A 27929-nucleotide genomic window follows, 5' to 3' on the forward strand; every position below is an offset into this window, starting at 1 on the left:
AATTACATTAATTACTACAACAAACACCCTCACCTCCTATAATCTAGACCATTTAATTTATTCTGTTATAAATTACATTAATTAGTATATTAAACACTTGTTCTCCATTTCACCCAGTGTACATAAAACTTGTCGACATCCATGTATGAGTTACATTACACATTACAACAAATACAGCACATCCTACACCACCAAGTGAGGCCCGTACCTGTCAAGTCACCTGATCACTAATTATTAGACCACCCACTCCCCTCTACCTGGGGTTGACAAGGAATGTCAAGTCATAAGATTCTAAAGTACATTACATGCACCCCTGTACGCCACCCTTTAGTGTTATTTAGACCTGTCAGGCCTTCAGCTGCCTATTGTGGTCCAGACCTGTCATCGCAGTTCCATTATACATTCTAATCCATACTAGTTGTTGCAGGTAAGGTAGACAGAAGCTTTGAGGTAAGCTTATTTTACTTACTAATTATGATCATGGAGGGTGGTCACATGTTGCAAGTTGATTAGCACATGCAAGTAAGAATTTCACCTATAAGCATATAACAAAGACACCACCACCTAGTGTAGTCCAGACCGTCATGACATTATAAAAGTTTCTTTTATTCCCATTGTGGTTCACTGCCCTCAAGTCCTACCAATATAATTGACTGAGATTATGAACCACCAGTGTTGTTCAGACTGACATAAATGCCGTAAATTTACACCATCCCAACTTCACCAGCCTGGCAGTCTGCGCCCCTCTACAGGAAAAGGGTGGTCCATTGGATGGCAAACACAGGAAAAGTAAAGAATCTGGGCTTGGTTGAACTGTAATGGAGGCGAGTGCCAGACAGAGTTACAAGAGGAGCTCTACCTTACAGAATACATTTCAGTTCACCATACCACCTTAAGAGGACAGCAATGGACACTCCCTGGCCTCCTTTACTGACCTGTGCTAGGGTTTCACTTGCAGCTTTGTCTGATATTGCCGCTTAGAGGTAGAGGTAGTCTCCCCTACCATTTTGCCCAAAACATTACTCTTACAGTGTAGCTACACCCCTGTCATTTTAGCGTTATACACTGTCACACACTGTCACACACACACACGCACACATGGGGGGCAGTCAGTGGGCTTAACTGAACGTTGTATGCAGAGACAAGGCTCGACTGGGCGCACTTCTCTTTCTCCTTCCCCAGATCCCCAGAAGAGAAGCCACCATAACTACGCATCCTTTTCCTCCACAGATTCCACTTCCGGACAAATTCTCAACCCCCCTCTGACCTCACTTCTGGCAAGCTCAGAAGACACACCTCTTCCTCCTTCCTACCCATAAAACCCTCAATGCTTCATTTCTCAGTCAGTCCCATATTGGACACGGTCTCGATTGACTACTCTTTATTTTTGACAAGCTGTTTATTCTTATTTCAAGTATGTGAGGTGGATCCCCCAAACCTTTTCACACCTCTCTTGTCTTTTACAAAATCTTGACAGTGCCCCTAAATTTTCAAACAGGTAGTATTTGCAAGCTTGCTATTTGAAAGGCTGTTCCCAGTGCGCCCTTCATTAAGCTACGCACTTTTGCACATAGCAGATTTTAGTGACAGTGGGGTTAGGAGCAACACAAAGGAACTTAGCACAGTGGAATGAACCACAAAGTTGCCATTTATTATGAGTACACTTCCTGGAAATGGATATTTGAACAGTGAAGGCACACAATAGGTGCTTGTGCTAAGATGTGCACCAAATGACACAAACAGAAGCTAGCCTCATACTGGCATCTCTCACATTATGGGAAACATAGCAGCGAGAAGTAACATTTAGTCTCACCCTAATGAAGGGTACCACTGTGCATTAAAAGAGGCATTTCTACTGGATTGCCTCCATAGGAAGGTCCATGTTTCTGATAGATAAGAGAATGCCTAGCCATCCAGCCAAATGTCACTGGGCACATAAGGTGCCAATTCACAGTCTAAAGAAATGGGTTAAAAATCATGCTAGAGTCCGACCTCTAGGCCATGTATACAAGTAGATTTCATGGCTATTTCTTGTTGACTAACTGACTGCCACAATAGGCTCAACGGACGAAATATCGGTTTTGCCAGAATGGATATTGGTGGTGGAGCGCAGACTCTGGGACTCCTTTACCCTGCTATAGCTAGCATGACTCTCGGGCCAGGCAACTCGATGGTGTGATGCTGTTGTGGGCAGCATGCGATCCTGAATACTGCTAGACCTCTTGCAGATGTTCAGGAGATACTTGAGTTCAGAGCGGAAGTTCTCGTTGAGCCAGCAGTAGATGAAGGGATTGTAGCAGGTGCTACTCATGGCTGTCCAGTGAAAAGAGAAATAGAGGGCATTGCTGCTGCGAATAGCCTGGCTGGACAGGAGTAGGACATAGCAGTTTAGAGGGAACCAGCAGACAGCAAACACCACCACGACTACAACTAGCATTTTGATTGTCTTCTTCTTCTTCCTTCGGTGGGCAAAGTACTGCTCCGTGGTGACATCTCCAATTGCATTGCGACGCCAGAGCCTCTTAGCTACCAGGGCATAAGTGACCGAAATGATGAGTAGAGGCAACATGTAGAGCAGGATAAAGGTGGCCAAATCGATATACTTCCAGTAGAGGTCGGAAGGCTCAGGAAAGTCGGGGACACACAGGCTTCTGATCTTGTCCTTACTGCAAGGAAACAAGAAAAAGAGTGAATGGGGGCCTCTGTGTTAGAGGAAATAGGCATAAACACAGTGAAGAAAGGGTGAACATGTTCCCAGGAATTGACATTGGTGTGCCAATGGGACCTCCAGATCCGGTGGAAGCTCACATTTGACTTTTGAGAAGGTGACTTTCCACAGGACACCAAACCACTGTAGTCTGGGTGAGTTTGGTGGCAGGGGAAGTGAAGTCTTAAATTACACAAAGAGATGAAAACATAACTGTGCTAAATAAAGCGACGTTCCCACCCCACGGCTCTTGCCACATTCAGTAAGCATGACCACTTTAAATGAATACAGTCCTGTCAGGCTATCTGGATATTTGTCTGAAACTGGGAGGCCACAGACTGGCTGATACTATCATGGAGGTAGCATTTACAGTCCATCACTCATTGGGTTTTGCCTTCATCCATTAATGCTGGACTGTGTACCCTGCATGCTAAACACTTACATTGCAGTCTTATGTATTCAGAAGCAATTCTCTCAACCTTTTGTGCCAGAAATGCTGCCACAAATTTTCTGATGTTACTCCATTTTGATGGCACCTTGGATGCCCACCTCATGGGCCCTATTCAACAGGGACAATCCTCAGACTCCAGCTTATCACACTGTAATGTTAACTTGCCTGCACTGCAGATGACAGGCTTGTGTATTGAGAAATACAAAAAGTGCTATCTTAATAGTAAACCTGTGCCACCCACCTAAAAGTATCTACAACATATTTAAGAAAATCCAGAAGTTATGCCCTGCTGGTGTACTGGCAGTCTCTTCAGTGTTGGCTAATACTTTACACAATGAACTAGATTAAGCGCATTTGTTATTGCATGTCTGAAAGTAGGAACGAGTGGATTATTTTCAGGATGCTTCCTTAAATGTATAATGCAGTATGGCTCCTGCTTTAATTTAGATTGGCCAGTTGTGCATGTGTTGCTTTCTTTCACGCAAAATAATGACCACTGATTGGCTAGAATTGGTGGAGCTCGTCTTTTTAAGCTCATACTCTTGGCCCACTATGCACCATCTACGCGTTGATTACCCATACAGTAGTGATCTCAGCCCGTTTTCTTATTGTTTGATTTAAGCATCTAATGACCACGAGGAAGGACGTGGCAGCACACACAACTTGCCTTCTGGTAGAAGATGTAAATATTCATTTCATTTAAAAATGTACTAGATATGTCCAATGATTGCTGGGATAGGCTCCAGCTGTCCCGCAGCCCTGCAGAAGTAGGTTAAGAAAATAGATGGGTGGATGGATAATAAAATATTTGGCTTTACAGAATAGAATACGAGATAGATAATACTGTTTGAAGGGGTTGTCTTGTCTGCTACAAGCTAAGATATAGAAGAAATATCCTGACCTACTGCATTACCTTGCTATTTTGAGCAGTAGTACTAATGAGTCAGTAGTAAGGACTTAAAATGGCAGGGGTTTTTTTTGTATTTGCTTGGATTTTCTTCTTTTTATCTTTTGCATTTTTTTAAATACTTTACTAAAATTTGAAATTCATTTGCATGGATTTGAAGTTTGTTTTTTGGGGCTACATATAAAACTAAATAACCAAACCTCTGCCATTCCAGTAGTTGCATGAATATAAACCAACTGCAACTACAATGTCTACTTATTAATACTTGGCAAATAATTCACAAACATGAGTGCCTTTTCTCTTGTGAGCTTCTGCTTAAGAAGCTCCTTTGTTTCATTACCATAGTCCAGTGTGGTACTGAGGTGTCACCTGTTGTATGGCTGCACTCGGGTCCTAACCTGGGGTCCTGAGTTGGTTTGTCATGTAGTGGGTGCAGCAAAGAGCTGTAATCTCTCCTCTCCTCATAGTCCAGGGGTGGGCAATGTCGGTCCTGGAGAGCCACAGTGGCTGCAGGTTTTTGTTCCAACCCAGTTTCTTAATGAGAAATCAGTTATTGCTGATGAAGCGCTTACTGCTCAAGTGACACGTTGATGCTTCATTTTTAGTCGTCTTGTGTGTTCAGGTTCCCCACCATTAATTGCTTATTTCAATCTTAAACAGATGCATTTGCTGTTTTAATGGCTCTTTATTAGCAATAAGATGTAAAAGACAAAGCAGCCAGCAGCTCTCCATCTTGCTTGTTTCTATTTACATCTGTGTGTGTTCATCATGCTCTGTTTGATTTAATAAAACACGTAATAGAAAATAGTGACACACTGAAAATTGCACATTTTAGGCTTTAAATCATTTCGACAAAATCCTTGGAAAGGACAAAAAATCTACGGTATAAGAACCTTACACTGTACACTAACAAGACATAAAATTAAATAAGGTCTGAGAATGGCAAGGATTTGTTTCTAATTAAGTAACTGCGTTTGGACAAAATCCTGCAGCCAATGCGGCCCTCCAGGACTGACATTGCCCAACAGTCCAACAGACACGCAAAAAAAATAAATATATAGTCGATGACATATTATTACATAATGTGGAACGAGTTCTCATAAATGTTGCATCCTCATCTTACAAGGTTTATTATTACTACATCTTTACAAACATGTGTCCTTATATAACAGCCTGCTCAAATCGCTTTGCGTGTATAACAGGTCACAAGAGACATGTCCAGTTTAGAAACTCCTGGTCTCTCTAGACTCAGCACACCATGCCACATTCAGGGTTTCATCACATCCTCTTTTTTAAAAAGATCAAATTCTTTAGAAACCTTTGTCTTTCCGTGAGCCCCAGCAGGCCCTCCTCCTGTCCTGTGCAACCCTGATGCCGACTCAGGGCCTTCCAATTAAGATGTTGAAGCCTGTGGGGTGGTGCACACACTTGCCCTTTTCTTCTAGATCACAATATAAATTGTTATTTCTCATGTTCACTGCTAACATGGCCTCCCTTTCCTTTTAGTGAGACCTTTTCTCTAATGCACTCCCTGACTAAGGACACACTAACCCTCTGGTGCTCTACAGAATGGCCTTTAAAGTTGAAGAGAAGGTCTTGCAATCACTTCTGAGCTCAGGGTGGATCTATAAAGTATTGGACAACTGAAACCTCTGGAAGCATTTACCCTAGAACCTTGTTTTGTCATATAATGCCCTGTTTTTGGGGTAGGGGGGGCTGATGTATCCATGCTGTATTATATGGTTCCATTTCTTTTATTTTTAATAATAGGTCAATGAACAATCACAAAAAGACCTAGACAAAAAGAGAGAGATTCTGAAATGTACACTGAAAACCAGTATGGGTTTCTATGTTATCTTTGCACTCTGCACCTTTTTTATCTAGTTGATCCTTTGTAATATATATTATATATATATATATATACACATATACACAAACATACATACATACGTATATATATATATATATATATATATATATATATATATATATATATATATATATATATATATATATAAACATTTTAATATTGTATATCTGCGGTGGGCTGGTACCCTGCCCGTTGTTTGTTTCCCGCCTTGCACCCTGTGTTGGCTGGGATTGGCTCCAGCGGACCCCCGTGACCCTGTAGTTAGGATATAACGGGTTGGATAATAGATGGATGGATATTGTATATGCATCTGCTTATTATGCAAATAAATAAGGTCACTGGGTGTTACAACCAACACTGATACTTACGCAGTTGCAGTAGCCAAACGTGGATAGGATGCCCACATTCAATGTCAATCTGATCCGTTTTAAAGTAGCAAATAAATTTAACAAAATGTTTTTGGGTTGTGGGGAAAAACCATATGAACTAGTAAGCTCCATAAACACCAAGTTCTATGAGGTAGGACCACCCTGTTACAAGAGTATGATTGTGCCAAGTGTTATGAAGGACATTTTGAGTTCTACATTTTCCTAGTGAGACCACTTTGGGTGCTAATCTTAAATGCAAACTACATACTAGTAAATGTCTTATATCTTAAACTTTGGCATATCAGTTATATTTATTATATTCAGTACAGAGACACAATAAGCCTCGGGAGGCCAAAAAGCTCAAGTTTTCTCACTGCTACTTTAAAAGCCAAAACAGGTTCATGTCAGGGAAAGAGGCCTGTTGCACAATTCAGGTCTCTCACTGCAAACATTTGAATCTGGTAGGGTTTCAACGCCTCCAGTCATGCGCTTCTTACATCTACATTTCAAATGAGAGCAGATGAAGATCCATCTGCTACCAAAATGTGCAGGAGTATAAATAGACACTCTGCCAAGGGAAACATGCACATCTTCAAGATGATCAGTTGAAGATTAGCAGTGTGCAGTGGGACTAACAAATGGCCATGTATATTTTAATGGTCGTCATCACACGAATGCCAGACTGTTATTGAATTGAAGGTGTTCGTTGTGAGGAGGCTTTGGCCCTAAAACCAGTAGGAGCTTAGTAGCTCTGATTTGGAGAGGACAGGTTTCCCAGGTTGTGTGTTCAGTACATTTAGAAGCTTAGTTCTGCAATTGACAGAGAAGGTTGATGGGACTTCTGGTCACTTATTAGGCTCTGAACTTGAACCCCCTGGAAAGATTTGTCCATAATGCTTACCCTCATCTAAAGCTGTAAGATATCCAAGACCTGCTAAAGGATGCACTTTGTTTTGCCTCTGAAGATGTCATAACTTGGTGGCTCTAGTACCCTGGAGCTCTCTCGTAACATATTCCTTCAGTCCTAATGCTGAAATCAGGATTAAAAACTGTGCTTTCTTCAAATGCTTTTTACAACCACTCATACAGAAAATGTGCAAAATCCATACAGACAACATCCAGGCAAAGGTTTCCTATAACACTAGATCAATGATAATTATCACAATATTGTATAAATAGTAGATTACTTAGTGTATGTTCTAAATGATTCGTGGTCTGCAGTGCTAGTTAAAATGGCTGCGGTCATTTCTGCATATCCATGTCTCAAAGTTAGGTTCATATTTGCTAGTAACTGGGGCTAAAGCATGGCATCAGAGAGTGGCGAGTCTGGCAACATGCATCATGTTGGTCATACATGCATTTAAGGATTTCCTTGTACTCTGTATGCACGGTAATAACCTTGAACCTGTATTATGTTATAAGGAATGCACAGTCATTGTTTCTGTGGAGTTTGCACCTTCTTCCCGTGTATGAGTTAGTTTTCCTCTGAATGCTCAGGTTTTTTCTCCCACATCCCCAAAGACATGCTGGTTATTTTGACTGGCGATTTTGAGTGAGCCCTGCAATGACCTGGCACCATGTTCGGTGCTTATTTTGCTGTCCTGCACCCAGTTCAGTTGGGATAGGCTTCCCTTCCTCAGTCCCATGACCCTGAATTGCATTAAACAGATCTGAAAATGTTAGTCTCGTTTTTTAAGCTAGTCATTTCTAACGTACGATTGAATAAAGAATCTGGAGAAATGAGTGCTTTCAAGTCCAGTTATCCTGAGTTTGTAGGCCAGTCATGGCAAGGTGGGCTTTGGCTCTCTGTGAAGCTAACTTGGATTAAATGGGTTCAGAAAATGGATGGATGGATTTATACTATATATATATATATATTTTTTTTACTTTCCCTTCTTCATCTTTGATGTTGTTCATTCTCTGCCATTTTTTCCTTGCTGTATAGTCCTATCCTGTCCAAACTAATCCCACATGTGCTCTTTTAGTGTCATTTACTTCATGCGAGTCAAACAGCTTCACAAAGGAACTAGGGATGCTACAAACTATGAAAAGCACTATATAATATGAAGCCTTATTAGTGCATCATCTGTTATGTCTCAAACACTTACCAAATGCTAAGAGAATGTATTTCTTCCCTTCTACTTTGTGTATAATTTTACTTACCATAGTAATAAAATCGGGGCGGCGTGGTGGCGCAGTGGGTAGTGCTGCTGCCTTGCAGTTAGGAGATCCGGGCTCGCTTCCCGGGTCCTCACTGCATGGAGTCTGCATGTATTTCCCCGTGTCTGCATGGATTTCCTCCGGATACTCCGGTTTCCTCCCACAGTCCAAAGACATGCAGGTTAGGTGGACTGGCAATTCTAAATAGTCCCTAGTGGGTGCTTGGTGTGTGGATGTGTGTCTTGTGGTGGGCTGGTGACCTGCCCGGGGTTTGTTTCCTGCCTTGCGCCCTGTGTTGGCTGGGATTGGCTCCAGCAGACCCCGTGACCCTGTGTTAGGATATAGCGGGTTGGATAATGGATGGATGGATAATAATAAAATTTCAATTCATCTTTAACATTGGACTTGATGCTTTCTAGAGCCTGGATAAGCTGCTTAACAAAATAAATGCACATGATTCCCAGACAAGATAAATGTGCAATTGTAGTTTGAAATATGTTTAACTCCAGTCCTATGGAGCTTTGTGGGCCAACAACTTCTAATACAGCCAGTTCTTTCATGTTTGCGCACATTCATTGAAGATGGACAGTAGCATTTCCAGCATTGCTATCACTGAGGCCATGGGCTAGTGCTAAGAATGAAAGACAGGGGCCCCCAATAATAAATGTCTTCTTAACATCCATAATTGATTCTGAAACATAAATGAGTAGCCAGCACCAAATATAAGAGACCCATATGTGAAAACCATTAAAAACAATAAAAAGGAGAAGTGATGCATGATTAGAAGAGGAAGCTCGGGCTGCCAGATCCTCTGAAAGAATATTGGGTGTATGGCTCAGTAATAAGTGTACAAGGTTTAATATGTCACTGTGCTCTGTACAAAATATTTTACAAATCTTCTTTTCTTTCTACTCACATGCACAGTTCACACAGATTTAGCACAGGGGCTCATCATTTAGAACTGCTCGGCAAAGCATAAGACAAGACAGATAAAGACAGCTGGGGAAATGGCACTATTTTTCATCTGTCAGAGTCAGCATGAAATTGTATCCTCATTGCCTTGTTTGGAATTGTATTATTCACCTAACTGGGGACCTGCACACAAAGAAAGGGTATAAAGCCATGGAACATTGCCTGGCACACCTTTGAAGACGATGGATGGATGGGTGATAACGTCATCCGATCCCGAAAATCCTTCCAATGCAGTGACGAAAATGGCAGACTCTATACATCAGGCTTGTCATGGCTTCCTTCATCTGTTATGCAGCGTAAACCGTGTTATTTCTGGTATGTGATTTCTTACCGCCGTATCACTAAAAGAGGGGTATCGCCTTTTTATATTATAGTTATAGTTTTGGGTTATGTGACATGCTGCAATTACATCCATCCATTATCCAACCCGCTGTATCCTAACTACAGGGTCACAGGGCGCAAGGCAGGAAACCAACCACGGGCAGGGCGCCAGCCCACCGCAGGGTGCACACACAGACACACCAAGCACCCACCAGGGACAATTTAGAATCGGCAATGCACCTAACCTGCATGTCTTTGGACTGTGGGAGGAAACCCACGCAGACACGGGGAGAACATGCAAACTCCACGCAGGGAGGACCCAGGAAGCGAACCCGGACTCCTAAGTGAGAGGCAGCAACACTACCCACTGCGCTACCATGCCGCCCTACTGCAATTACAAAAGAACTTATTCCAACATGGGAGCTAGCACCTCCTGCAGGATACAGGCTCATTAGCAGCTTGAACTGGCCCGTGACTAAAAGACTGGACAGCACTGTAGTACCAAGGTGTAACGTCTCTTTTTAAATATATAAAAGAATCCCCCCTCTCATAAATGTGCCCTCTAACCCTTACATCTCACCTGTAAGCAAACGTGAAAAGCTTCTGGTAGATGGCATGAGGAAGGGAAAAGCAGCTTGCCATGATCCAGATGACAGCAATGTAGATGAGCCCTCTAGCCAAGGACATCCGGGGTTTCAGCGGGTGCAGGATGACCTGTGCGAATACATTATGACATGTTTAAGTAAATGGCAATCCTGATATGCTATTACTTTGATCTGTAAGAAAAATCAAACATTTGTGAAAGATAAACCAAAACTCATACAGACAGAACATTGCCATTGTAGGACAAAGTGGCTAATGCCCATTCTGCTAGACTTTTGTGGCATACCAGGCCTGTTAAGAAAGTAAATTTAACAGGGAAGCAGGCATCCAGCTGTACCTTCCTCAACGTGTTTTCCAAACTAAGTGACCGAACTTCACCTTGTACCAGGATCTGTCTGGACTTCACCTGATAACAAAAGGTGTAAATCTGAAGTGACCGGACATCTTTCCAGAGGCCTCTCTGCAGACATCTTGACCCACAGGGCGCATAATTGACTTGAGCAAGGACACAGACATAGAATTCAAGGGATAACAACTACGATAAACAGGAGAACCCACTTATTAAATTAAATTTAATTACTGATTTTGTAACTGGAAATGACTTTAATTCGATCAAGAGAAGGTTCAACCTTCTTTTAAAACCATAGGCAAACCTTCTCTTAAAGTAAGCAAGAAGAAGAAAACAGTCAAGAGAATGGCAAGTCGAGACGTTTAGGGATCCCCTCAGGGAGGGGAACTCTCCTAAATAACTGAAAATATCTGAATCCTGATCTTTGAGCCTAAAAGCTATGAGACATTCTTTTTGGAGAGCCAAATTTAACAAACTCTTATCTTTGTGGACCATAAACTGAGACCCGGTCTGTCGAACCAAAGCTGTGTGCCAATACCCTGATGAGGTTGAGAAGCCTTGACTTCAAGTGGGAAACTTCCACATCTAAACTCTTGGGCCAGAATGAGTATTGCCTTTTCCTGATGAAGTGTCCAAAGTTGGCACAAAGCAAGCTGAGGAAGCAGGAGCACAGCACTGACAAGGATCACACAGCAAAGAGAAAGAGTGCATCCCAACACAAACCCAGATCAACAACTCCATACAATATCAGATATTATCGATAAAGACTTGGTATCATAAACCTATCTGTGCCAAAATAGACAAGAATTCAAAACAGCAGTAAACAGCCAGCCTATAAATTATATGTTTGTCTGTATCTAGTCTTATATGTCAATGTACAGTGATCCCTCCTCGATCGCGGGGTTGCGTTCCAGAACCCCCCGCAAAAGGTGAAAATCCGCGAAGTAAAAAACATATGTTCATTTGGTTATTTTTATATATTTTAAGCCCTTATAAACTCTCCCACACTCTTATAAACATTTTCCGCACAGTTATACAGCATAAACCCTTTGTATTCTCTTAGATATTAGGTAAGATTCGTTGAAATTATGTATGTAAACACACTGTTTATATACAGTAAAACCTAAATATTAATTTAAAGATATTGAGCGTCTCCAATATCACATATGTTACAGGCCACCAGCAATAAATACGTACAATGCAAGAAAAATTGTATACAGTAAAATGTGTGTACAGTGACACTAAACATACGTACATGTACGAAGTACTGCACGCAGAAAACTAATTATGGTTACTCACCAACAATGACACGATGACTTGTCAGAATAAATGTTTAATTTTACTGCACAACAAAGGAGAACGTTACAGCGTTGTTCTTCTTCCGGCAGTCTTCAATCCAAATCCCTAAAGCAGATTCCATCCAGACTACTGCCTTATTACATCCACTTACAACTCGTTTTGCACCCTGGTTAAAAGGACACTGTGGCCAGAGATCTTATATTCTTTTCCTCCTTTTTAAATAAAAAGAATCGTGGACTCATTGGCGCCCTGCAGCGGTGTAGCTGTTCCCTTCCTTCAAGATATCCAAAACTTTTACCTTTTCGGCAATTGTTAACATCTTCCATTGGCGCTTGGGCACGGCCCCTGAAGCAGTAGCAGGAGCAGATCATTTTGGATCCATAACGAAGGGCTTGACTTCGCACAAAGATAAACACAAAAGTTAACTTTTTACACAGCGAAAAACGTTGATGCTGAATGAGCGAGATGAGACTTCCTGGATAACGCAGCGCAATCGAATTCGGCGCTCCGTCGCTGAGCCAATCAGCACACATTGATTGGGTAGCTTCTCAGCCATCCACCAATAGTGTCCCTTGTATGAAATCAACTGGGCAAACCAACTGAAGAAGCGCGTACCAGAAATAAAAAGAGCCATTGTCCACAGAAACCCGCGATACAGCGAAAAATTTGCATTATACAATTAGATATGCTTACATATAAAATCCGAGATAGAGTGAAGCAGCGAAAGTCGAAGCGCGATATAGCGAGGGATTACTGCATACATTATATGCAATTATCATATTTCTATAATCCTTGTGTTTAACAATAGTGTTATTCCGTTTCTTAAATCGAGTATACCTCAGTTACCTTGATACAAGTCTAAAGGCCAGAGACCCGGCTGCTACAATAGAGAAAGTTAAATAAGTAGGAGCCTTGGCAAATTATTATATTAATTACCAGTATTGCTAAAGGCAAAACTGATAATTAACCAAGTTATAAATTTCTTTTTCAAATCCCAGTACGTTTTCCTTAATTTTTCACTTAAGCTAACACTTAAGTCTTCAATCTGCCTCAAGAATGATTTAAGATATGAAGAGGTAGGGGACGTGATGGCGAAGGTGGCGGGGATGAGAATGGCGCCTGTAAGCATGAGCTGCACAGCCACCCTGCTGGCCGCTGCCGAGAGTTGATTCTACAATAAAATAAAATAAAAAAAGAGGAATAACCTTCGAGGTCAATCATCACCCGAAACCGGATAGTAGACGTCACATAGTATATGTGTACCAAATTTCAGGTCAATAGGTCAAACGGTTTGTGAGCTACAGGTGATTTAAAATCCTGGACAGACAAACGGAAAGCCACGGTAGTGTATTATATTTAAAGATATATATATGTGTGTGTGTGTAGCAAGCAATCAAGTGAAAATAGATCAACAAAAGTAATCCTGCTTCTGCTGTAGAGTAAATTGTATCCGCCCAGCTTAGGATCACAGGTAGCCAGTGATTATCGCAGCAGCACTTGTTCGACGGTTGACGTGATGAACGATCTGAATCTGTGCAAGTCTCACTAGCACAACCAATCAGAAAATAGTGTGCCACGTGCAATCCAGTAAGAGAACCCCATTAATAAATCGTTGGTTTAGTTTAAATCCTGTTGCTTCCAATATGTTGAAGCAGTATGCGATCAGGCTGAGGCAGTGGCCAGTGTTCATACCCCAAATTTTTGGGGATTCTGATTGGAAATGGAAAACAAAACCAATGGATGTTATTTAATTCACAGCGCCTGAAGTTCTAAATGTATTTATAATCACAGAAAGGTTCATATCTGGGCTAGGATTTAATCAGTGCCTGAAGTGGAAACAAATACAGTAAGTGCCGGTAACTTCTATTTTTGTCAACTTCTTGGTCCTTGGTACTCCTTACCTCACATTTCCGGTTTCACAAGATTTCCTAATTGGAGAGCGAGGGTGAGGGCAGAAGTTTTGAGGTGTGAGGTGGTAATGGTGGCTCCCTTTTGGAGTGTCGATTGGGATGTTATTCATAAATTAGAAATGAGAGATGTGGAGTCGGGTCTGATCGATGTTTGGCGGGATATGTCGGTACAACCATTAATTGTATGCCAAGGCTAAAATGGAAAAAAGCAGGTACGTTGAACGCCTACTTCAAGCACTAGAATTAATAACAAATGCTGGCCAGGAAAAGGTGCAATTTTTTCATACAAAAAAAAAAAAGAAGTAACGCAAAAGTAACACACTGTTTGTAACTCTTTATATTTTATAATAAGTAACTATATACAGTATGTGCAATATTTAGCTACTTTTTTATAAGCAATGAGTAATGTAACTAATTTACATTTAAAAGTAATGTTCCTCAAGTGATATATTAACTCATTAAACCACATTATAACACAAAATACATTAATATTAAGCACAAATCATAATTATTCACAAAACAAACAGACTAATAAATTGCTATTTTAAACAACACAACAAACTAACTGGATAAAATGACAACAAAACAGGAGTAATCAAAATCATGCATTAGGACCGCATTACCAAGTTTAGCCATTGATTAGTTTGGTGAACAGTAGAAATTTAAGTACATTCAAAACAACTCTAAAATAATCCAAACAAACCAAATCCATTTGTGCATAAAACTAACAAACTAGTGCCACAACTGAGACAAATCTCAATGAAATAAATAGAATAAATGTTTTTTTTCATAAATAAAATTAAATACAAAGCAACCAAAAAAGGGATTCTAGGTGAAATTAACAAAGTCAAATACAACTTTGTCTAAGTTAAAAGTGACAGGTGCAGCAATTCCATCCCCAAACAAACAATGGTTTAAAGAAATGTTTTTGGAAGGACTGTGCCATTATTGCATTGAACTTACATGCGGCTCCATTCATCCATCCATATTCTGAGTTCTGAACGAGATGCCAGTCCATCGCAGACCACAGACTCAAAGCAGGAGAATATTCTCCATCCACTCTTATCCAGAGCAGGGATGAGGAGAAGCAGTAGCCTATCCCAAGAAATACCTGGCAGGAACAAGCAGGGTACCAGTCCATTGCAGGACACAGACACAGACATCAGGGACAGTGTTGCATTGCCAAGGGGGAAATTGGAACATCTGGGACTTGAACCCTGAGCGCTTCATTGTGAGTCAGCAGTGCTACCACTATGCTGCCAAAGAGAACATACCATCACCAGAAAAAATCTTTATATGCTTCTGTGATGTGGGTGATGGTGGAGATCCTAGAGAATCCCATGCAAAGATGAACCTTACAATTAGGGACCCCCTAATTAACCTTTTGGATCCTCCAGCTGTTCATAGGCTTTTGTGGGATTGCAGCCGTCTATGGCCTTTTCACAGGCTGGGCAGGGCTAGAGGCTTGGATGGCAGAAGACCTTGTGGTAGAGACTTTACAAAAAAATAAACAAATAGGTGTATAAATACTTGCTTTGATTTCAGTGATGCTGAAAAATGGTGGACAGCAGAAAATGATGGAGAAAGCCGATACTGTGATCCCAACAGAGTCCACTGCTTTACATTCATGAAGGCCTTCCATGCTCTAAAGAGGGAAGCGTTGGTCTGTGGTAGAATGAAGCTTTAGTACACTGGTCCACAGACAACAATGCCTTAAACTGTAGAATGAAATCACCATTTTAGCTTTGTGCACACTAGATGTTTGTACTTCTCGTGAAAAGCTGTTCTGCATGATGCTGGCCAGACGTACCAGGCTCATGACTGCACATTTACTGATTATTTATTAACTGGTAATATTCCATATAGCTAATTTGTTGTGTATTCCCTGTTTCCAGTGTAAGATTGTGCTGCGGTGGGATGGGGTCCTTTTCAAGTTTGGTTTCCCACCTTGAGCCTGATAATGCATGAACAGCCTGCAAGCCAGAATCTGATAGCTTCTAAATCTAAGGCAATAGGCTTAGGTAAGGAAATAAGCTAAAGGTCAAGCAAGGCTTCAGTAGTTTCGCACTTAACATGATAAAAACAAATCCATCCAGCCACCCATCTTCCTAAGCCACTTACGTTTGATATCCCAGTGTGGTTTGGGTGACCAGAAGTCCCTTTGTTTTCGGGAGGGTTCCGTTTTTTTACACATTGCGTCCTGGAATTTAACATAATGGCATGTTTTTGTTGGCCGTTCATTTAATAAAAGCGCACAAAACTCCAAGGGGGACGAAGCTCTTTGGATTAATATACATTTTTAGAACTCAAATTAATTCACATCTGCTAAACTCGCTGGGTTACAGAGTTGTGTCCCGTTTTAGAACTCCAAGTTATGGTTCAGAGGCAAAAGATTAAAGAAAACAAGTTAGCAGCACGTGAACGCCATCACTTCAGAACCGTAGGGCGGACAGCTCCTCGTAGGTAACACCCGTGAAAACCTGGGGGGGTTGGAGGAGGCAAAGTATTTAGGCCATTACAATAAAAGCCAAAAACTATTATAATAGAACATCATTATATCACTGTCGTGCTGATTCCTTTTTCTTGGTTCCTCACAGTGAAATTAAAACAATGCCGTTTTTTACATCGTGAATAATACGAGGCTTCCCTGATCGACTAAAATTAGAGGTCACGTATACACTTGGTGTGGTCTCACGGAAGTTTTCTTGCAAATGAGGGAGTCGGGAGAGGCGCACCACACATTGAACTACTGCGTTGCAGCTCACGCGCTGTGTGTGTGTGTGTGTGTGTGTGTGTGTGTGTGTGTGTGTGTGTGTGTGTGAATGTGCGTGCACAAGCGAGCCTCCCCGCCTTCTATCCGTTATTTTCACGTCTGTATAAAGGCGCCCAAAATACAGTAAACGGCAGTTAATCGTATTGGGCAGGTGTCGTTAAATTCTGCTGGATTGTTGTACCTTGTTTCCAAATTAGTTAAGGAAATGATCTAGAGATCGAAAAATGATCTGTAAGCAAGCGCAGTCGCAGGTTAACTTGGTTTCATTTTGAAAAGTTTCGCTTCAATTAAAACAGTTTGAATATGTGTTTAGGTGTAATGTCAAGCGTCCGAGTTTCGCATCTCACTCACGGGCGCCGTCATTGTGCAGTTTCCACGTTCTCCTCGTCTATGTGTGTGTTAATCCTCGGGGTTTCTTAACAAATACGTGAGGGACACACTACTAATTCTAAATTGGTCCTGCGATGAACCAGTGTCTTATTCATGGCTGTTTCTTGCCTTGCGCGCAATGCTGCTGAGGAAGGTTCCCAGATCTTCACCCAAAGATGATTAGAGTGGGTTTGAGAGTCTTATTTATGTATTAAGATGATATTTCCATGTAGATCTAATTTGTCCATGTTTCATTGGGGTGCTTATGAGAGAAAGAAGTAGGAGAGACATATGTGAGGATTGTCCAGGAATATGTGTGAGGGAGTGAGGACTCCGGTTAAATGCAGTGTTGGGTTAACAGACAAGATGCCAGTTAAGTCTGCACCAAGGATCTTCTTTAAATCCTTACCACTTTGATCTGGCTGTGGATGGGTTTCATCATGAGATTAAAGACCAGTCCTTCTCGTGTAGCTTTTTGCTGATGACATTGTTTTATATATCACCAGAAAAGATGAAGTGGAGGGGAAGATAGAAGAAAATGGAGAAGGGCTTTGGAACATAAATAGTAAGAAGACAGAATATAAGAGGTTTAAATGATGTGGAGCATTCAGAGGTTAGCCTGCAGAGAGAGCTATTGAAAAGAGTGGAAAGCTAAATGCTGAAAATACCAAAAGAGTGTAGTGTATAGAATAGTTAGAAGAACGCATCAGGAGTATGGTGTGATCAAATAATTAAAGATAAGGTTTTTAGGAAAGTGGTAAGACATACAATGATATATGGAGTTGAGACATGGAAGGGAGCGCAGGAGAAGAAGTCAGACGGGCCAAAAACTAGAATGTTGTAATGGATGTGTGGTGTTACAAAACGGACAGAAAAAGAAATGAGACAATCAGAGGTACAACAAAAGTGTGAGAGATATCTAAGAAATTTACAGAAAAGTAGGTTGGAGTGGTATGGACATGTGATGAGGAGAGACAATGGAAATGTGGGCAACAGAGTGATGGAAATGGAAGTACAGAGAGAAGCGAGACCAAAGTGGAGGTGGATGGATAAAATAAAAGATCTGAAGAAAAAGCATCTGACTGGGGAGGAGGTGCTGGAGCAAGCTGTAAGGATGATTTCGATCAAGCACCTCGACCCCAAGGAGGAAAAGATGAAGTGGAAGAAAAAATGTGTGCATATTTCCACTGATTTGAAGGGGTTACGTGAGGTGGTTCGCTCAAGTTTACACTCCAGAGGTACTTAAGCGGACTGAGCCATAACATCTCCGGAACTGCTTCCATTTAACATTGTTTATCTACTTGCAGTTTCTAAGCAAAAACGAGTAGATGTCTTTATTTTGCTCTTATTAAAATTACGATCTGTTTTGAAGATGAAACAAAAAAGAGAAGTAACGGAAGAGAGAGCAAATATGGTGGCACTCAAGAAAATGAAATGCTTGAAGTATAAAGACAGCTTACTTTAATCAAGCAAATGCAATCAACATCTTTGTTTTACCACAAACATTTTTTTTCATTAACAAGCCACAATTTCAAAGCTGGCTCATATTACAGCTGCCATATGTTCGTCAATAAACTTTTAATCTTACAGGATGAGAAAAGGCTCAAATAAAACAAATATGTTACAAGAGCAGCACTCGCAGTCAAATATTCACTCGGCAGCTAAAATGCTGGAATTCGCGTCGTCAGAGTGGAGGGCAGGGCCCGCGTTTCGTCCGATCTCAGAAACTCCACATACATTTCAGATCGAAGGTAACACTTGCACTTTGTGTATTGCTATTCCATACCCGTTTGAAGGGGCTGAAGTCTAAGGACATCGTCCACTTTAAACGTGTCAAAAGAAGATCGGTAGCTATTTTTTACATACCGTTTATTAATGATATAATTTTCTCAAATTCAATTCATGGTCACGGGGACAAAGCCTGCTTCGCAAGCGCCATGCAGGAACTGGACAAGGGCAAAGTAGGCACAGGCCAATGCAGACACAATCTTTGGGGGTTGGGGGCGATTATAGCACGTTAGTGACGTCACTATTCTGTACATTTAAATACTCGTATTGCAAGGTAAACGCTTGTCCTGCGTAACATAGACATACTTGTATTAATTAAATAGCATCTGTCCATCAATATGTTGTACTACTACTGCATAGTCGGCTCAGAGAGGTCAGCTATTCGATCGTATGTATGTAATGTATTACCTGACCGTGAAATAAGGCTGCTAAACGAAAGACAGAACAAAATTATTTCAATAAATAATGGGTGGCCTTGGAGAGGTTTAGGAGAATTTCACTTGAAGAAGGCAGACTGTAATAATAATGACGAGGAGCCTGAGCACACAGATTCGTTACCATGTTCTATTTCTATCTGAATAACACAAGCCCGAGGGCAAACTAGCAGCACTTCGTCAAGATCAAAGGAAGATGATGGTTTGGTGCGCTGTTGCCCAGACCGAGCAGATCTCTCTAAAAAGACGCCCCATTTAGTTCAGGACACAATGACTGGTAAAACATTTATAATTAGTCATCTGAACACGAAGGGTCAATGGAGCAATGGATGCTACATTTGATTAGTTAAAGTTAGAACTGCACGGCAAGCTTACTTCATTGATATACTGAGGGAGAACGGCCGCTTTTAAACTCCTCGCCTCCCGTGGCCTGCCCTTTCGTGGTGAGAACAAACAACTTTCTTCTCCATATAATGGCGTTTTTTGGAGTGCCTAGAGCATTTTACAGATGCATATCCTGCGGGAGGAAATATTCCACAACAGACGTCACTCACAACGATCAGGTTGCACTGATCGTTCGCTACGCAACCGGTTATGTGGTACCTGTACTGGTCCTTTGTGTCATGTTATGGGATGGCAAAAATAATAAGAAGAAAATATTAACACCACATCACTCCTAAATATTTCACTATTAGATTAAAAAAAAAAAAAACATTTTTGACATTAATTGGCGGTGGTCTGCAGGGGTAGGTTTAAGGGTCTCAGGAATCCATCCACAAGGCTCCAGTCCATTTCTGATGACCATGCACTCAGACTCAAGGTCAGTTTTGAATCGCTGACCAACCTGGCAAGCGTGTCTATGGGAAGTCGAATGGCAGTTTGGTATGTATATATATATATAATATATATATTACTGTTTTCATTTCAACCTTTCTTTTTTGCATTTCATTAAAAACATTTAACTGCGCAGACCATAACCTTTAGTTGCCTGCCTAAAAGGCCGGATTAAAAAGGACCCCCCTATCACCCCCCAAAGAAGACCCTGGATGACTGAGCTCCTTACCAGAGGACCTTTTAAACATGCAGCACGCGTACACCGGTTCGTTCAGTGCAGTAGGGCATTTCTCGCGTTTCGTTTAGGGGTAAGACTAAATCAGCACTTCCTTGGGGGTCCCCCTTGATCATTTCGACTGGTGATTTCAGGAGCGTTTCAACGAAGAGTTCCAACTGGACATTTCGACGTATAAACGAGCGGGGTGAGGAGGGGGCTTCGTGAAAAATCCCCTGGGAGCGCACTGAGAAAGGCAGGATGGTAGATCCACCATCTACAAAATGCGGTTTTGTCCTAATTCTGTGTCCCTCACACAGCGTTAATTGGAATTTAAGAAGAGAAGCGGTGTGTGACAGAGTGAGACCCGCAATGGCGGAGCTTACAACTGGCTCTACTCTTGCAGATAATGAAGAAACGTTTCAGTTGTTCTGATTAGCCTTGTGTTAACCCTCTGCCTCATCGAGGTCCGGTAAAGAAAACTCGACTTTTAGATCTTCGTGATCTGGAATACTGGGCGTTTAGACCATCCTGGCAGAGATAAAGGGGTAAGTGTGGTTCTTCAGAGCGATGCCATAAGGGTTCTCAAAAGAACCATCCACAGGTATGTTCTAGAAAGAATTTATTTAGATTACTTAACAAGTTTCATACATAAACCATGAATTAATTGACAACACTCTTAACAATTAAGGTGCTACAGTGGTTCTTCAGAGCGATGACACAGGGGAACGATATCTGGTTGCCCAAAAGACTGATCCACATGAGTTTCCTGAAAGAACATTTATTTATTTAGCTGTGTAACACGCGCAGTGCACTAAATAACCATGAATAGATGGTAACAGATTTGTTAAATTTATGAAATGCCAGTGGCTCGTGATTTTAAAAGGATTCTTACTGCAAACACAGGCTAAGGCAGGTTTGCTTAATTTGTTAGTGATCTGCCTACCATACATTAAACATTTCAGATTTGTTTTTTCTACATATTAGGACGCACAAAGAACCAACTTCATATGCAGAGAATGAGAACCCTTCCAAGAATGAAATGGTTCATTGTCAAGCAGTGGTGCTATGAGGATCCACACAAACCAATAAAGAACAGCAAACTGGCATCAAGGAACCACCATTTTTAAAAGTGTATGTGAAACACCAATGGCTTCCCGATTTTAAAAGGACTCTTTCTACATACAGTAACTTAGAAGATCTCTCAGAATTAGGTACATTTAAGATTTCTGTTTTGTCCATAGGAACCTTTTCAAAGCTTAATGAATCAACTGTATGTACATAAAGAACCCTTCTGCTGCTACGAGGATCCACACAACCCAGTAAGATGTAATTTCCTTTTCTTATTAGGAGTTTGGGTGAGCTACTTGGTTCGCTATGCTGGATAGTGCCATTGAAAAGAATGTATTGTTATTGAATGTGAGAATCACTTTCGTTCTTTCAATAATTTTAGTGTGCATCGCTATAACAATGTTTTATTACCTTGCAGAGGCGGCCTTAGAGGTGTGCGGGGCCTGGAGCTGATCAACCCCACGCGGGGCCGGTTACGCCAAACGCTGTCACTGGTATGTGTGGATTGTATAAACTTGCGCGCGAATCTAATAGAAATAATGTTACCATACACCAGATTTTCTCATTACATTATTCAGCTAAATTTTGGCAAGATACCACGCGGACTTTATCAAAATATAACGATATAATCTATTAAAAAGTGCATTTCATAATTCATGACAATACCACAACAGTACGAAATGCGAAGCGGTGTCATGCGGAAATTAGGAGGGCCTCTTCTAGAAAAGTATACTCGGAGTCTCGATATGCAGGATGTCACAGTCATAACTCATTAGCGTTACAGGTTTGTGTGCATTAATATTCGGACATGTTTATGACCGACAAATAAAATGTGACTTTCAGGGATTCGAAAGGAAGTGTGAAATTAACGTAGAGGTATCATCGTGAAATCTCTTACCGGTTTCCAGGTTCAGGGACGAAAATCCACTTTTCTTGCCTTCCGATTCGTGGCGTTGTTGATGCCATCTTCGTAGTCTAATCTGGATGCAATGTCTTTCTCTATAGATAGGAGAAGCCAACCCAGCGACTATTTTAGGAAGGGATTATACTGGCGACCGTATTCGGGCAATGAAGGTGGACTGTGGAATGTTTTCAAAGACGTACGGAATTTTACCCCGAAGAGGGGTTTTAAAAGGGTTCCTCTTATAGAAGCATCTCAAATATATACAGTATATACACACTGGAGGATATGACTTGACAAATCCGCTCAAACGGGACACGCGGACCTCAAAAGCGGGCCCCCCTTTGTCGCGGGCCCTGGGGCGGTAGCCCCACTTAGCACCCCCAAACGCCGCTCTTGTTACTTTATACGTGACGTCAGACGCAATCTCATACACACGAATAAGATAGGATTCAATTGATTTTGGACTACATTGTTGCCATTGCTGTTTTAGACGCAGTATTCCCCTCGGTGGTACGCTCGCTGCCGGCAGGTGTTATCTTCAGATGTGGTCGGACCGTTAGCGGAGCTCACTTGCTCTTTCATGATTTTATGTATGAGCGTCAGTGCTCATCAGCCGAGAAGGCTCGCAAAACCATGGACCTCGGGGTTTTAAAGTTACCATAACATGCTAAATGGAATTATTACATAATGGCACCTTTTATTTGTGACTGGATTTTCTTTTTCTTCGATATAAACTAAAAATATGATAATAAGTTAAATTACTATGAGTTTCCTTTCACATCCCAAAGACACGTACATTTGGTCTGTGGTTAAATGAGATTTACCCATTGGTGGTAGTGTGTGTGCCCTGCTTAAATGGTACCTCATGCATTGATTCTACCGACACCCCTATAGCTTAAAAGGGGCATTTTGGGAACAAAATTTTGTAAAGATTAACCTCTCCTCCTGTCCGTGCTCTTTCCAAATAGCATTTGCCTGTGTAGATTGAGAAATGACCCAAATAAAAAGTCGGACAGAGTGCAATTTATTTGATCAAGCGAGTACAGGATTAAATATTCATCTCTGTCTTGGCACTCCTAGATTTTGCTGAAGCATGACAAAATGGTAACCAAGGCCATTCGTCTGAAGCGGATGTTAAAATTTGAAGTTTCTCTCCCGATTAGGTTCAAAAGTGCATTTAGGTTTTCCACAACAAACGGCGCAGCCCACTGTTAATCAATATGGCACAAACACAAAAGAAAGAGATTACTGTATATCATTGGACAGATCGATCGATAGAGATGCTGTGCTCAAGAAATGTTCTTCCTTTACTTTTAGATTGACACCTCATCCATCGCTGACTGACTTGCGCTTCCTCACCTCACCTCACCTCACCAGGCTTGTTTGTCATAATGAGTGATTTTTCTAAACCTGCGACTTGGACACTGACCAGCTAGGTCTACAGATTCTAACAATTCTTGCTTCCAAATTCACCTTTACATTTCGAAGAAACAGACTGCGCTTACCTGTAGATATGTTTTACATATTCTGCCTGAGTGACTGCAACCATTAATCTTGTTCAGCGGGGATCTCTCTTCGAGTAATTTGTCTTCTAGTACGGGCAATGGATGGGTAATTTGTTATTGTTAAAATGAGTTTGATAACAGTGAGCAATTTTAAAAATACAATAATAGGGCAAGTGAACTGTACAATGCTACGTAGTATATGGTGCGCTAAGTATGCTGTTCGCAAGGTGGCGCAGTGATCCTGTACTTCTGATCCCTCGCAGCCTTAGTAGGGTACTATCCAGAGCTGAAACGTTTCGTCCTCTTTCATGGTGTCCCGAGCCCCTGATTTGTTTTTTTTTTCCCATGCACATCCCACAGATGCGACCCAAATGAGTTGTTTTGCACCCTTTTATATTTTGCGGGATTCAGGCCACCAGTGACTCAGATGAAAACAACTGCAGACCATTTGAGCGAACTCTTGGATATCAAGATTTAATAACAATTTGCTGAACCCTTTTAATGCTAATCCAGGACCTGGTTTGAACCGAGCGCCATGTCGCAGGGTGCAGTCACAATCACTCCGTGTCAATTAAATCTTGTGGCTCGTCTTTGGGTTGTGGGCACAGAAACAGAAATACCCGAAAAACACCATCTGTACCCAATGTAAATGGTGCCTAGAATGGTCTTCTGGAACTGGGAAGCATGAGCGCTAATCACTGCGCCCACGTGCTATTGAATTTTGCTTCCAGTTAAAGATTATGATTACTTGTTTTAATGGCATTGAGACCGTCTGTGAGTATTTCCGGAATCACTTGGGCATTGCTTCTGTTATTTTCCTTCATGCCGAAGTTTGTTAAGGGAACCAAGAAAGGAAAATAACGGCGAACGTATAGCAAAGCGTAAGGCTTCCTATGTAGGCAGCGACTCTCCATCCGTATAGCGAAGTGCAACTAAACGACACTCGTCTGTTTTTTTCTTGTCAGTTTACACAAGCTGCAAAAACACAATAGCTTATTCTGGTTTTTCTTTACTATATAATAAAAAATCGGCACGATATGAAACTATAAATCCGGCTTTATTAGCGCCAGTTGAGAGAACAATCGCCGGAGTGGCTACAGAGCGGTGTACATGAAACAGCAGTGTGCGCTTGCCGAGTTTATTTGTGATGTGCCGGGATGTGAGCGCCTGTATAATTAACAGTGCAATGGCAAGAGCAACCACATAAAAACCACAAAAAAAAAAAGCAAATCAATAAGCGATTGAGTATGCGCGCCGCGCCCGACTGTTACCCTCGGCGACTTTACGCCCGAATGCCTGTGCGCGCGTCGGTATTTCTGCAGGTTTCCATGTCGGTGAATAACCTTTGTGATGGCGAACGATCATAATCTCCAATATTAAAAAGTGTATGAATAACTAGAGATAGCTAGACCGATAAATGTTATTTAAACACTGGCGTTCATGCTGTGCGTAATTGTTAATGTACCTCTTTGTCCTGTGGTGCACGTGCTGGGAATGAAAATGTCTGAGATTTAAATCACTTTAAGGTTATGTTAGGTAGACTGTTATTCCAGAGGGAAATGTGGTCGCAGCAGACAAGTACAAAACAACTCATTGTTACAACGATACAAGAAAATAAGCCAAGAGACAACAGCTGAAATCCAGTGCGACTCTTTACTGTTGGGTACCTAAGCCTGATGACTGCAGCGGGCTTTAAACACGGGCTTGGAGCGGTCAGTCCCATACCTGGTGTCTGTCCAGCGCGATGGCAGTCAGGGTCAGCGTTGAGACGTGCAGGGAACAGTACTGGACGAACCTGCTCACGTGGCACATCGCCCTCCCGAAAACCCAAGTGCTGTTCACAAAGCGAACCTGTAGGAAGAACAGAGGGTTACAGGGTCCTGGATTATTAACAAAAGTTATGCCAGACCGCTAAGGGGACATGAGGCCGGATAACAACACGTTAAGTAAAGCAGGCATGGCTGAGCATCGTTGGACTGACCAGCGCACCACAAGCCATTTAGAAAAGATCAGGGAGAAAACGAGTTCCAGTGTGTCTCACGGAGAGCGCCAGTACTGTACATTGTAGCTCTAAAAGGTCCACGTACCAGAGTGAAAGGCGTGTTGAGCAAGGTGATGAGGATGTCCGCGATGGCCAGGTTCACGATGAATAAGCTCGTGGCCGAGTGCATCCGCTTGTTCTTCATGACCACATGGCACACGAGCGTATTCCCAAAGAGAGAAATAACGATGATGAAGGAGTAGGCGACAATGAGTAGAGCCTTGACAGTCGGATTTTGTGATTCGATTCCGTATTTCTTCTTTCCCACCAGGGACTGCCATTCGGCCATCGTGTTGTTGTCCAGTCTAAATATGCTCGAACTGTTGGCACCTACAACTTCCAAAACTGAGCGGTTGAAAAGCCCCTCTGACGTGATGAAACTATCCGCCAAATAGGTAAGAGGAAGCCAGGCGTATTTAGTCAACATTTCAACTAAAGTTTTTCTTTTAGATATTTGAAGCCAGTAAACAGAAATTAAAAACGCAGAAGAAGCGAACTTGAAATCATCCGGCTGTTGCTGTTCTCGACAACTGAGATTTCTCTACTGGGACAGCCCGAGAAGTGCGTCTCATGGAATAGAAAGAATCCGTCGGCAACCTTGCCTTTCTTTGAAATCTCAGTGCTGCTAATAAGCCATCTAAGAGGGTCTACCTGCCCCTTCTATGGATTTCCGAGATCGCCCACCTTCTTCACTGGGACACCCCGGCGCATAACCCTTTAAATCGCCACCTAGAGCGTTCTTCACCTGTTGCAGATCTTTGACAAATGCGCTCCAGCGCCTCTCGACTGCGATTTTCAATCGGAGCTGCTTTCCAAGCTGCGATTGGTCTCCTGGCAGTCCATTGATTCTGACGTCAACCATAAACCAACTTTTATAATTCTCCGGCAGCAACAATATTCAGTTTGGATTTTAGGGGCTGCCTGAAATGAAGGAACGAAGCAAGTCCCCTCTTTCACCCATCACCACGTCACTGTCTGAAGGTGTCTGGCACATTTTCTTGTGAGCGCAGCAGGGCGATTTACAGACACGACTTGCGATCCGACCGCACCCTCAGACTCTAGAAAGGTGGGCGTTGGGCCCTTCTCACAAGGACGGCTTCACACGGGAGGCGCACGTGGCGCTCTCAGCTCACAACGAACATCTGGCGTGTGAAGAAAAGCACCGAGTGGAGTGGGAAGTGACAGTGAAATATAAAGTGGAATAAACAACCGACATGGGAATGTCTCGCAAAATTAGGACTGCGAAGCCTTTTTATGCTGCTGTTTAGTGTCTGTCAGGTCCAGCCTACTTCAAGGAACCGCGTGTGTTCGGTACTGTAAACGCGGAGGGATAACATGATGTGCTAACGAGTCAGAACAAATTCCTAGCAAAATACTAAGCGCGCAGTATAATATTTAGATCGGATTTCTCCAAGTGTGCAGGTTGCATGTTCTCCCTATGTCTAACGGGTTTTCCTTCGCTCATCCCGAAGACTTTCATGCGACTCTGAACCTGGTGAGGTGAGATGTGTGGGTGAGTGTGCCCTGTGATGGAGTATTTTAGCCATGTGCCCAGTGCTGCAACTCTGAACTGGAAAAGCAGGTAAGAAAATATATGGATGGATGATTTGTTTGATGACACTTCCACCAAAACTGTCAACAGAGTTAGACAATAAATGCTATTTTGGTTCAGTCTGCTGGTCTCTGCGGATTTCCGCAGACCATACTTGCATGCCACGTCTGTCCTGTTTAAATAATGCATAAGTGTGTGTAGCATTGGAAGGACGATCATCCCGGAATGTTTCAGCATGCAGCATTTGAAATCCAATTCACTCTTAAAAATACTGCAATGGCACTCCACTGTGTTATGTGGCTCCTCATAGAACATTGCTTGAAAATGAACCATCTTGTTCTGTGAAGGGTTCTTTGGACTCTGAAAAGATTCTCAATATGTGGACAAAATGGAAATCATTAATGTACAGTAGACGTTTATTGTCTTCAGGGATGTTGCTGCCTTGGAGTTTTTGTTTTCTTCTCCTCTGTTGTCAACTGGCCATAGTCTTAAAAGATGTTTCCTGTCTGTTTAAACAGATGTATGTC

General features: G+C 41.9%; 1 protein-coding gene across 1 annotated transcript; it reads right to left on the reverse strand.

The window, feature by feature from the left end:
- On the reverse strand, positions 1 to 27422 carry LOC120523089 (probable G-protein coupled receptor 83). The gene is made up of 4 exons (XM_039744060.1): positions 25897 to 27422; positions 25535 to 25660; positions 10337 to 10470; positions 1 to 2666 (listed from the first exon to the last, which is right to left on the reverse strand). Exons 1-4 carry the CDS (start codon positions 26275 to 26277, stop codon positions 2039 to 2041), a joined length of 1269 nt encoding a protein of 422 aa, XP_039599994.1. The 5' UTR covers positions 26278 to 27422; the 3' UTR covers positions 1 to 2038.
- Positions 27423 to 27929: the final 507 nt, after the last annotated feature.

This window comes from Polypterus senegalus, chromosome 2, assembly GCF_016835505.1.
Source record: "Polypterus senegalus isolate Bchr_013 chromosome 2, ASM1683550v1, whole genome shotgun sequence".
NCBI classification, from domain to species: domain Eukaryota; kingdom Metazoa; phylum Chordata; class Cladistia; order Polypteriformes; family Polypteridae; genus Polypterus; species Polypterus senegalus.